The 12,452-nt window shown below is 36.6% G+C and overlaps 2 protein-coding genes across 2 annotated transcripts in view; both read right to left on the bottom strand.

Moving 5' to 3' along the window:
- LOC132796441 (dopamine D2-like receptor) overlaps positions 1–9,276 on the bottom strand; it is an 82,739-nt gene extending 73,463 nt beyond the window's left edge. Inside the window, 1 exon segment of the mRNA XM_060807614.1 lies at positions 9,094–9,276. The gene's annotated coding sequence lies outside the window, so the exon portion shown is untranslated.
- LOC132796481 (ubiquitin-conjugating enzyme E2-22 kDa-like) lies at positions 7,178–7,931 on the bottom strand. The gene is made up of 2 exons (XM_060807660.1): positions 7,870–7,931; positions 7,178–7,815 (listed from the first exon to the last, which is right to left on the bottom strand). The coding sequence occupies exon 2, from the start codon at positions 7,795–7,797 to the stop codon at positions 7,246–7,248; it is 552 nt and encodes a 183-aa protein (XP_060663643.1). The 5' UTR covers positions 7,798–7,815; positions 7,870–7,931; the 3' UTR covers positions 7,178–7,245.
- Positions 9,277–12,452: the final 3,176 nt, after the last annotated feature.

The following is a 12,452-nucleotide window of genomic DNA, read 5'->3' as shown; positions in this document are numbered from 1 at the left end:
TTTTTGTGCGGCGGCGATTTAAAACTGTTCGCTGCCAGAGATCTATTATCTGTCGTCCACTCTTTGCAGCTGCCACACCTTCAACACACACACACACACACACAAAGGCAAATAACATTCAAATGGAATGGGGAGGGGAAACCTTTTAAGCACCTAAAACGAAAACTGGGTTACCACTAAAATGCACATGAGTGCACCACAACGACAACGACAAACCGAGAGAAGAGGAGAGAAGAGAGAGTTAGAGGAGCACAGCTTGAAAACAGCTGGAACGTATAGATAGTTGCTCTGCAAAAGTTCTTTAAAACGACAGAGAGAGGGAGAGAAGGGAAACAACATACGAGTATTTCCAAGTAAAGTGCATAAAGCTGTTGTCTTTGTGTGCGCTTGTTTGTCCATGTGTGTGTGTGTGTGTATGTGTGTGTTCGCAGCGCGGTTTTTAGATGTATTTTAAAAGATTTAGCACACTTCCCTTGGGCGCCAAAATGCTGGACACACACACACAGAGAAAGAGAAAGCGACAGTTGACAGCGACGAAGTGGGGAAGTTTTACAGATAAACTCAACCGAGCGACAAACCAAGAAGAGGGAAGAGAAGCAAAGCGAAGTAATGCAATGACAACCGCAGATAAACTGCAGGCGAACAGCAACTTCAGTTCAGTTTCAGCTGTGAGCTGTGTGGACCAAAGCTGGGTGTGAAGCAAATGTGAAACAATTCCGCTAATTGCAAAAAATGCAAGCGACTCAACGAGCAATATAACTAAGCGAGAGAAGGATTGGGAGTGGGAGTTAGAGCGAATAAGCACGATGTGGGCAGTCGAAAAAGGTAGAAAAAAAAAAAAAACACAGTTGTGCTTCAAGTCGAGTGCAATGCTTTGGCAACCGCGTGAAGAACGCAAAAGGCGCTACACTGTAAAAGTGCAAAGCAAAAACAACAACAACAACAACAACAGCAAATTCAACACAGCTGATGAAAGCGGAGAGCGACTTTAATATACCCTGTAAAATTAATTGCAAATCAGTTATTAATACGTGCACTTTTTAAAAGGTTTAGCTCAAAGTAGATGGCAGATTTTAACTAAAATCTGTTGGCAAATTAAGTTAGAATATTTTATTAGAACAAAATGTTGAATATATTTGATTATTATAAAGAGATTTTATGCTTTAGAAATTGTTTTACCATTAATTTTAATTATATCTAACGCTCTTAAATAGAGAGGTTCATAAAATATGACAACATGCAGCTGTGAACGTTGAAATAGCAGAGTGTGGCAGAAAGAAAACTACATATTTCGTTTTGTTAGTTGATCGAATGAATTGAATGAATGATTGAATATTGTTTTTGTAAATTAAGACATACATATCAGAGATAAGCAAACACGCCGTTAGATTTGTTTTGTTTTTCTACTGTTTTCGTACTTTTGCAAAAGTGCACAACGTTTTGGCTGCACACTGAAATAGCAGCTGTCGAAAATTTTTTAGAATTTTTTGAAAAGTGAGTTTAATCAAGTTCATTATTGTAAATTATACAATAATTCATTATATAAAAAAAAATATATATATATATATATATGTAAATAAATAGAAAAATATATGTACATAAAAATTAAATTAAGTTAAAATATATCATTATCATTATCAGATTATCGTTATCAGATATTGATTATTATTAAGAGAAAAATAAAATACATAGCTTGCTTCATAGAAATCTTTATAGCACACTTAAAGGGTTTATTTTGACACATCATACAAACGTATTATGCTGCATTTAAACGGAGCTACTAAAATATCACGCCCTTTCAAGCCGAAATTCAATGGGCACATCGTGTAAAAGCAAAAACAAGAACAAAAGCTGAAAGCCAAAACCAAAAGGAAAGCAAAAGCGAAAGCAAGAGAAACGCATTTGCTGCCCTCGCTTAAATTGTTCTTGTTCTTCCCACTGCTGTTGTTTCTGTTGTTGTTGTTGTTGAGGTTGTTGCCTAAGCTAAGCCAAGTTTTACTTAATTTGACTTCACTCTGCTGATTTCATTTGGACAACGTTGAAGACGACAACGAGTTTTCCACGTGCTTCAACGCAGATTTTCTTGCAATTTAATTAATTTAATTTGGTTTTGGCTTTGGCTTTAGCCAGCGAATGGAAATGGCAATGGCAAGCACGGAGATTGGCAAAATGCGCGTCGGAGGTTGCAACTTGCAAAAACGTCCATGGTCACTTGCCACTTCACTTCTCTTCACTTCGCTTCGCAGTCTCCGGCTCAGCTTCAGCGTGCAGTTGTTGCAGCGACCAACCACACGACTATTTTGCAGCTTGGCTCTTGAGTGTTGCATTTTTCTCACGCTTTTAATTAAACATTGCCAGCCACAGCCACAGCCACAGCGTATGCTACATTTTCCTCACTCTCTCTCTCTCTCTCTTGTGCATTTTCTTCGTCATTTTCTCCCACACTCTTCGTCTACATCTTTGGTGTGCTCGCTTAAAAGTTACGTTTTAGCTGTATTTGTTTATTTCTTTCTCTCTTTTGTTGCCTTTGTTGCTGCTATTTAGAATTGCGAGCTTATCGCTTTGTTGTTCCACTTATTTCACTTTCTTTTTGTGTTTGTGTGTGTGTTGACAGTTGTATGGAGTATCTCTAATTCCAATGGATTTTCCACAGAAATTCATTTGGCTACAGCCAAATCATAATTACTTACTCAATTACACACACACAATTTCCACGAACATAATCATCAACATTCTCATTTCTTATGTGATCTCAAGAGTAGTCGCTAATTGCTTTTGCCTAATACTATTTTTATTCATTTTGCTTAGGTATTCAATATACATAAATTATTTTTATAAATAACTGTGCAATAAAAAGGTAAATTTAAGAAAATTATCCATTTAATATAAGACTACTTGAAATACTCTATGACATTTGAACTAAATCTATTTTAAAATAACTACCAAGCATGCCAAAAAACAATAACTGTAAAACGTAAATATTGTAAATAATATTATAACAATTATATGGTTATGATTCTCAGTTGATTTGTTGCTTTACTCCTAGTGACTAATGGTAAATTGTTTTTTACAGCTTAAACAGTTTAGGCTAATTGTGAGTTGTATATTTGTATTGCTAAAACTCAATGATTAAGTTTCAGCTATGTAAAAATACAACTTAAACTAATTATAGTATTATTATTTGTTGCCACCAAACTTATTTATTATTTAAAAAATACCAAATCAGAGTTTAAAATGCTAAATGTAGAATAACTTCTTTAGCGTCTGTAATGTAATATAATTTTATATTTTTTTATTTTATGTAAGCCAACACTATAAAAATGTTTATAGAAATATCGATTGAAGCTGTTATAGATCAAAGTAAGAACACGTCTTCTCTTTCTCTCTCTTTCTCTCGCTCGTTTAAATATAGTTAAAATAAAGACAATTAATGAATTCATAGTATTATACAAATAAAACATCGTAATATTAATGATATTATAATGATGTATAATTTGTATAAAAGTTGTTCTTTAATTTATCTGAGTATTTTGCAGAGAAAATCTATTCTAAAATGTCGATTTACACAATCAGTTTCATTTTAAACAAATTCAGTCACACTGAGTTACAGAAATAGCAAAAAGTTTCAGCTAAAAGCAGCTCGTCTAATGTATTATTTGCAACAAAAGTTTAATATGAAATAGCAAATGCAACCACAAAAACTTGACTAAATAATCTTTAAGCATTATGTACTCTTTTTTGACGATGTGTGATAAAACGCAAGCATAGCAAAATAAATATAATTTTTAAAGCTCAGCAGCAACAACAGCAACAGCAACAGCAACAACAAGGACAATTACAGTTGAACGGCATTTGGGTGTAAATAAAGTAAGTAATGGGAATGAAAGCGCGACAAAAACGCCATTAGGGCAATTTTATACAGTGGCTGAGCAATTGAGAAGAGATCGTAAACCGCAGGAGTCGGCGAATCGAAAGTGGATGAGTGAGGGGGGAGGACTAAGGATGAAGAAGACACACTGCTGATTAATGGAGCACCTATTGTCATTAAACTATTTGGGTCAAATGGCGCTGCGACAAATGCGAGCGAGAGATTTGCCGTTAACTAATTTGGTGGGCACAAAGGCAAAAAGGCGAAGTAGAAGCGAAGTAGGCGCGGGGGGAGGGATGGAGAAAAGGGCAAAAAGGCGAAACCAATCTAATGCTAAAAACAAAACACAATCAACGATGACAACGTTGCTGCTGCTGTTGCTGCTCTCATGATGATGACGATGATGATTATTGTCGAGGAGGAGCAAGAAAGGAAAAAAAAAACGTAGGAAAACAAGTAAAAGCGAGAGAGATATGATGATGATAGTTTGGGGGGGCTATTTGACTCCGCTGACTAACAAGGATAATTGCAAAAGGAAGTAACAATAAACTCAATGTTATCGAATCGTATCCAGTTATAGACAGAGCAACCAGCAGCCACATTGACTACGTTCTTCTCTCTGTGTGTGTGTGCTTGGGCTGGAAAACAAAGGCTCAGACTGAGGCTGGACCCGGAGACAGCGACAGCGACAGCGACAGCGACAGCGACAGCGACAGATACGAGCACACAATGCGATCCGGGTCCCCTGGCGGGGAGTCCCAGCAGCTTCAGCCTCAGGAGCAGCAGCAGCAGCAGCAACCAAAAGCAAAATGTTTGCGAGAGCGCGCAATCAGCGTAAAATGCGCCACGCTTTGTAAGTGAAACGATAAAACAAAAAAAAAAAACAGCGGCAACGAAAGAAAAGAAAACTGGGAGAGTGGCAAACTGGATGGCAAAGGGACTTACGAACGGAACTGGGCAGCAGCAGCAGCAGCAGCGAAACGACGAACGTTGCAAACAGTCGAGTAAAAATAATAAAATGTCCTTTATTGACGCAAGGACTGAGCGAACGCAGGGCGATTGTTTTCAGGTTTTTCCTCTGTTTTTCTTTTTCATTTTTTTGTTTTTTTTGTTTTTTTGTTATTTGTTTTACCAATGCCAAACGTTCGTCGCTCTTTCGTTTCCCTTTGCTCGCTTGATTCCCCAAACATCCAGCAGCTGCTGCTGCTAGTGACTTTGATGCACACAGACTGAAGCTGTAAATGTATCTGTATCTGCATCTGTATCTGTATCTATAGCTGCATCTGTATCTGCAAGGGAATCATCTCAGCTTCAGCTACAGTCTCCAATGCGTCAGACAGAGCAGAGCGCTGCCAAAGTTTATAATCAATTAGTTAATTAAATGTTATGCACATGGACCGCACAACAACTCAACAGCTGCAGCTTCACACAGTGAAGGGAAATCTTAACGCAGCATTTAACTAGTTTTATTAAAGGACTTTCTGCGGCAACACAGCTTAAAAGCAATTATCGAGGTCCACTTCCAATTGATTTTTAAGCGGAAAAACAATTTATTAAGTATACGATAAAATTATGTGTATTAATTTCAAATACTCAATTTAATTATTATAAAAATAATAAACTCTAGTATTTGTATTAACAAACTAATATTTGTTAGTTTTGCTTATTTCCTACAGAATAAAAATATCAAGTATACGCCATGTTAGAGCGCAATGTAAAATAATTTACTCTGATGAAATAACTTTAAATAAAAGGAAATTATAAAAGTGTAATAATGTAAACCCAACTGTTGATGTGGGTTATTGTTTAATATGCAACTGAGCGAAACAGCCACATCAAGTATACGCCATGTTTTAATTGATACATTTTAAATATGACTCGAATATTCTAAAATTTCCCCTATCAACATAAGACTAATTGTTATTTTTTTTTTGTTTGTTTGAAGTTTCACAAATGTATAACAATATCAAGTATACGTGATGTTAGCGTGTAAAACAAGAATATGTAATTTGAAGAATAGTTTTCAGCTCTAATTAAATAATGTTATGACAAACTGTTGATTTTTTAATACTGTTCAATTATCAATATAGCAGCAGAGCAAAGAGAAAATAAAAATTAAGTATACGCAGCGTCTGCGAGCGATACAAAATTATTTATTTTGGTGAATGTGTAATACAATAAATAGAAAAACAAACTATTCATTTTTGTTATTATAGAATATTTTTTTGTGCTGCACAGCGGAATAACAATATCAAGTATACGGCGCCTTGTACGTAATGTACAATTAGTTACTTTGATGAAAGAATTTTAAATAGAAGAAAAAAATGAAAGTGAAATAATGTAAAACCAAACTTTTGATTTTGGTTCTTATTGCACATGCAGCTGAGCAAAACAGCCGCATCAAGTATACGACACGTTATTAATTAATTAATTTTAAATTGAATATAGTGACAAACTGTTGAATTTGGATGTTGCTTAATACCTCTTGCAGCATCGAAGTTAAACAAAAATATCGAGTCTTGTCAACACGCAATACAAAATTATGTATTTTTTTTCGAATGAATTTCGAATGCAAATATTTTCAGTGAAATGCAACATTAAGCTACAATATTCTTAATTTAATGTGATGACTACTGATTTTAATTATAAGCATAGAATAATATCTCGAATACATTTTAAAGCATTTCTGTTTATTGTTAATAGTTTCTTTTTTGCAACTGAATCAAACCTCTACCAAATAAATTTATTGATAAAAGTTTCTTCCGCCCAAATCAATCAAAGTTCTATCAATTTTCTAACAGCATGGCAATGAACACATGTCTTTGTTATATTTGGTTATGCAACATTATAAGTTTTGTGTTTTCTGAAGAAGATATTTAAAGCTAATTATCTGCATTAAGTGTGAAGCGAATGTAAATTTCAGTTCGCTGAAATTCAATTTTGCAAAATTCAAAATGTTGAAGAAGCACAACTGAATAACAAATGGAAATAGGTAAATGTTACATATTATTTGGATTAGGTTACGTGAGTGAATACTATACTTTGTATATTTTTTATGTAGCGAAAGAGATCTAATGACGGCGCAACCCAGTTATGTATGGAGAGTACAGTGCGCGAGTTGACATGCCCCTCTCTCCGGCCACATGGAATAACGCAGATCCGGCAACTCCAAGCCTACTCCATGCAACTCTGACGATAATACACTCATACATAGATTCTGCAATACACTAATACATACACACATGTACATACTTTTTGTAATACTTAAATTGTCACTGACGAAATAGACAGTCTTATTCTGTTCTCCACACAGCACAGTCGTTTTATTTGTAAGTATTTCTAACATCAAAATTTTCTCGCAAATGAGACTCCCTTGGTCACTGGACTGTAACTCGCGCCACTTTCTCATCGACACCTATATCTTTGATGCGCTGGATCTTGGCATCGCAGTCGGCAGAACTGAAAGAACCCCCTGCATAGGCAGCAGTCCAATGCTTTGCCGTGACGATAACTAAATCATGCTTTTCCATATACTGCGTGGACGCCACAATGTTCTGTGGCTCGTTCGGCTCGGGAGCAAATAGAAGCGCCTGCAGCGATAGAAATGTTGTGCGCAATGTTATCGCCGCTGACCAACTGAACTTCAGTTTGTCCTGACAGATCATGCCAGATAACGATATATTCGGATGCCAAATACATGTAGTGAAACGCACTTTTGGCGGCTCAAACGGATAGTCATCCGGTACTTTGATCTCCAGCGCAAGCCGGCCGCCCTCGTAGGGCGTGTCCTTAGGACCAATTATCTCAACACGCAATTCGGTCCAGCTTCCGTTGACCAGCTCGATTTTGATCCAACCCTGACGAACTTCCTCGCTCTGCAGCAATTTGACCAGCTCGCGATGGATACGCACCACGGAAATGTTTGCCATTGTCGCTTGCCTTGTCACCTGTTAATTAAGCTAGATGGCTGATCTATGGCTTTATCTTTGGGGAAATATTACTTGCTTTTTTCGTTTTGTTTGGATTCGAAATTGGTGAAGCCTTAGCAAATGCTTTGCAGTTGACGCAGCTTGAAAAGCACACTAAAGTCATTTTTAATTTAAGTTGAAAACAAAGTGTTTTTTGTGTATGTTAATCAAATGAAAGTGTCTGACTTTGCAGCTGACAAAAATGATAACTGATTGAGTTGACCCAACACTTTGTTGATGTCGTAACACATACATACAATCACTTGTTACGCGCCCAAGTGGCTGCTGATTCGCTTTGTTTGCATTTTTTTTTTTTTTTTGATGGTGTTCTATTTTGTTGCTTTCTGTCATTCATATTCGTGCGTCGCACTGTGCGTATGCGCGTTTTTAATTGCCAAGCCAAGCCAAGGCAAGGCAAGGCAAAGGCACAGGCAAAGGCATGACGTCGCTCATACGCCGCGTGTGACAAATCAACAGGATATATGCTGGCGGGACACCATGTCCTATTGCTGTCATGGCCATTTGTTGCGTGCCAGCGAGCACCACATAAACCTCCTCACATTCCTTGCCCCCCTCCACCCCTACTCTTACTCAATTACAGTTGCCATCCGCCCAACGCCATTTCCTTCTCCATTCGCCGCCCTCCCCCGCCGCACACACACACTTAATCCCCATTCGCTGGCCCCGTTTTCATGCACATTTATCGTGATTAGCTATTAATTGATAATAATTAACTTAAGCACATGGCACAACTGTCAGAGCCACGAAGCAGCAACGAAGCAACGAAGCAACGAAGCAACGCAGCATCAACAACAACAACTGAAACAACAACTGGGGAACAAGGAAAGCAACTAAAAGCCATATTAAGAACATTCCCGCTTGGAGATTTATCTGCCCCTCCCTGCTTATCGATATTGACTATTTGTTTCTGTCTACGCATCTATTTCCTACCCCGCACTCTCCAAATGAAATAAACTTCTTTGACATCGCTTCTTGCTTCTTGTTTCTTCTTGTACTTCGCATAGAAGCATTAGCATACATTACTTAACTTTAAGCAAATACAAGAGAAGAGAACACACTTCAACACATTAGCAAGTGCTTCGCACAACTTTCGACACACTCTTGTGCAAAAATTTAAATAACTCACTTCAAAATAATTAAACACTGTCACAGTTCATTCAAGGAAATTTTCATTCGCTTAAGTGGTGCTTCATTTAGCATAGTAAAAATAAATTGTTAACACTTTTCAATACTTACATTGCGCGCTTTGGAATTTTACTCGAGTTTGCATTGATCTCTTTTCTCAAACTTTGTTTCCTTTTGCTTTTCTCTTTCGCTTTTCGCACTTTAGAGTCGCGGACAATTTCAATTTTACTTTTTAGATTTTTTATTCTATTACTTTTGCGGCTTATTATTTCAATATTTATATAAATTATATGCACATTTACACTTATCAATATATATATATATTGAAGCAAAAAAAAAGAACAAAAAAAAAAAACCTCAACCAAACTAACCAAACACGATAAAAAAAAGTGTGTTTAATTGCCGACGGTTTATTTTGAATAAAATACTAGATTGATTGTATTGAGACAACAAAAAAACATTGCACGCAGCGTGATGGAGTTGATATTCGAAGTTGATTCTTGATTTGCGATTTGAGTTTTCGATGAAACTGAGAAACTGATAATTTTGAAATCACACAGAAATTTGTTTGTCGAAACACTTTTGAGTATATATATTTTGGTTTTGTTATTTTATTGGTTTTGATTTTGAGAATTTTTTTGGTTAGTCAAAGTATTTATTTTTCGGTTATTGGTTTTGAATTTTGATTAATGTTGTTCGAGCTTATTGTTTTTTGTTTGCTGAATTTTGTTGTTGTTGTTGTGGTTGTGGGAGAGACTGAGAGAGAGAGTTTGTGATGTTTGCTTGATTTTGATTTTAATGGCTGGTTGGCTGCTGCTGCGTGCTCCGTACGGCACGTGCGAACACGTTCAGATTTCATAACCAACTGTCGAATCAGTCTGGCCAACTAACCGACAAGAGCTGCCTCAGCCGACAACCGACAACCGACAGCCGACAGCAGCCGAGCCGAATGCTGCTCCTCGATGCCTCGATGCCTCGATTGCCACGAGTGACGACGACTCGAAAAAGCCTTTCGAAATTCGTGTCGTTTGGGCGCTTGCCTTTGCTCTTTCAAGATGCCGCTATTAGCAACACACACACACACTCGCACATAGATGAAGAGACACACACACACACACACCCATTTCCCTTGGGCTTGACAGACTTTGGGGCGCTGTTGCTGTTGCGCCTTGGACAGGTCAGCATTGTCAACATTGGTCCTTTGCCTGATAAGCGACTCGCTTGCTCTCTCTCGCTCTTGCACTTGCTCTCTCTCTCTCTCTCGCTCTGTGCCTCTCTTAGACTTCCTCACTCACACTCGGCTTTCTCTTCACTTTTCGAATGTCCTCTCACACTCTCTCTTTCGCCTCGCTCTTCAATGCTTGTGGCTTGTAGCACACTTTTATAACAGCTTGGCAAACGCTTGTCGCACTTTAAATGAAATGCGTATTAAAGCGAGGCATGTTGCCTTACTCCCTCTTTCTCCCTCTCTCTCTCTCTCTCTGTCTCTCACTGCCAACTGCTGTGTGGCACTTTGGGCGCGAATGCCTCAAGTGTTGCACATTATAAAGCTGAAGCCAGGCATAAAACTTTGACCATTAGCCGCATTAATGTGCCGCGCGGCAAATTCGTCAGCTGGTCAGTGGTGCATTGATTGTGCGGCGGTGCCACAAGGCGTTGAGTGGCTTATCGCAACTTGTATTGACAACTTTGCCCAGCACCACCACAAAGCTGCGATGTGCGATGCCATCCAAAGAACTCCATTTCAATCCCACTCCACTTGTCTCCTCACTTAGCATTCTGCTGGGCAGCCAAAGTTGTCATTTCTCATTCCATTCAAGGGCTTGGCACTGACTCCACTGAAGTAGAGCCCCAATTGAATATACTATAGTAAAAACGTTCTACAATATCTTGGAATGAGTTGTTTATTCTTTGCAGCAACTACTGAAATATCAATTATAATTCGAATGTCATCTCTATCATTTAGTCTAAAATTAAACTAAATCAAATGCAAGTGAACATAGAAACACAAAAGAGCTACAGACGAGTGTGCTCGACTGTAAGATACCCGTTACCCACTGTGAATAAAAGCAAAACAGTGCAGTATTTGTGTACTGAAATAAACAATTGTAATACTAATGTCATCTCCATCATTTTATCTAACAATCTTCCTTTAAATAAAGTATAACTAAATCAAATGACATTGAACAAAAAATTAAGACAAAGTTTGATACTGAAACTGAGCTTGTAAATTATATTTTAATCATATTGAAAAATAATATTAATAATAATCACAACATATGATATAATATATTCACAAAATTTAATTTTCATATTCTATATTTTGAAACATAACATTTTTTTAACCTTTTTTAAATTACATTTTAACTAAAACGAATCTCAAATGCCGAAAAAATGTATATTTTATATGCTGTTTGTTGTGTTTCTTAAAGAACACACGAAACCCGAAATTTAGAATGGAGATAATTTTTAAAAAAACACGCTCTTATTTATAATCTTCGTCGCCAAATTGTAATGTTTGTGTACACAAAAGAACTAAAATATACAGTTCTGTAAAATTTACTATTTTAATGCGAACAATTATTGGAAATTGAAATATTACTGTTCAAATGTTAATAGCGCAGAAATAAAATATCATGTTTAAAAAGATGCTGCAGGTTCTAGCATCAGATGGATCTAAAGCTTGCTTTAAACAATTGATGAATAAAGCTCAACTTTTGCTTCCTTAGGAGTGTGAGTACGATAACTATCATAATATAGGATATTTTGTGAACACCAGCAAGCTTTGACTCTTATTGGAATTTTAGATTGCTGTCTTCACTCAAATAGGATCCGGAATTCTTAATTGAAAGAATTCATTTTCTTATTGCATAATTAAAATATTTTACCTATAGCATTTGGTTTGGTATATATACATATGTATATAGCATAGTTTTTTCCTAGCCGCTGTAGCTGCAAGGTGCATAATTAAATTTCTATGCAATCATAATTTAAGTTATAGTTGCTGTTCGTTCAAACTCTGTTCAAAATCATTTTCTACAGATGCTTAACATAATTATGCTAGCAATATTTACGAATCGATGTACATAAGCGATAGTTTATCGTATCATTAATATCGTAAGTTAATTGAATCTTGAACTATCACATGAAAGCATTATGTCGTCTCATTTCTGAGTAATTAATTGTTTATTAATGAACTTAGTCATCGCCCAGATTGATTCTTTCATGTTTGCATATAAAACTCTTTATGCATCAAACAATTGCAAAGAAGAGCAAATAGTTAAACACTCACAAAAATTGCAAAGTAATTAGTATAGAAATTAAGGAACTGAAAAAAGGTGAGCGCAAGTCTGAGACTGCACAAAAATATAAGTTTCATAGAGCTTATTTAATTTGCCAGCTTAGCTGAACCCAAACCAAATGAAGCAGCAAGTGTGACCCAAAGTTGAAGTGATTGTTTAAGGATTTGC

This window comes from Drosophila nasuta, chromosome X (assembly GCF_023558535.2).
Source record: "Drosophila nasuta strain 15112-1781.00 chromosome X, ASM2355853v1, whole genome shotgun sequence".
NCBI lineage: Eukaryota > Metazoa > Arthropoda > Insecta > Diptera > Drosophilidae > Drosophila > Drosophila nasuta.
This window is presented reverse-complemented; position numbering and strand designations above follow the sequence as displayed.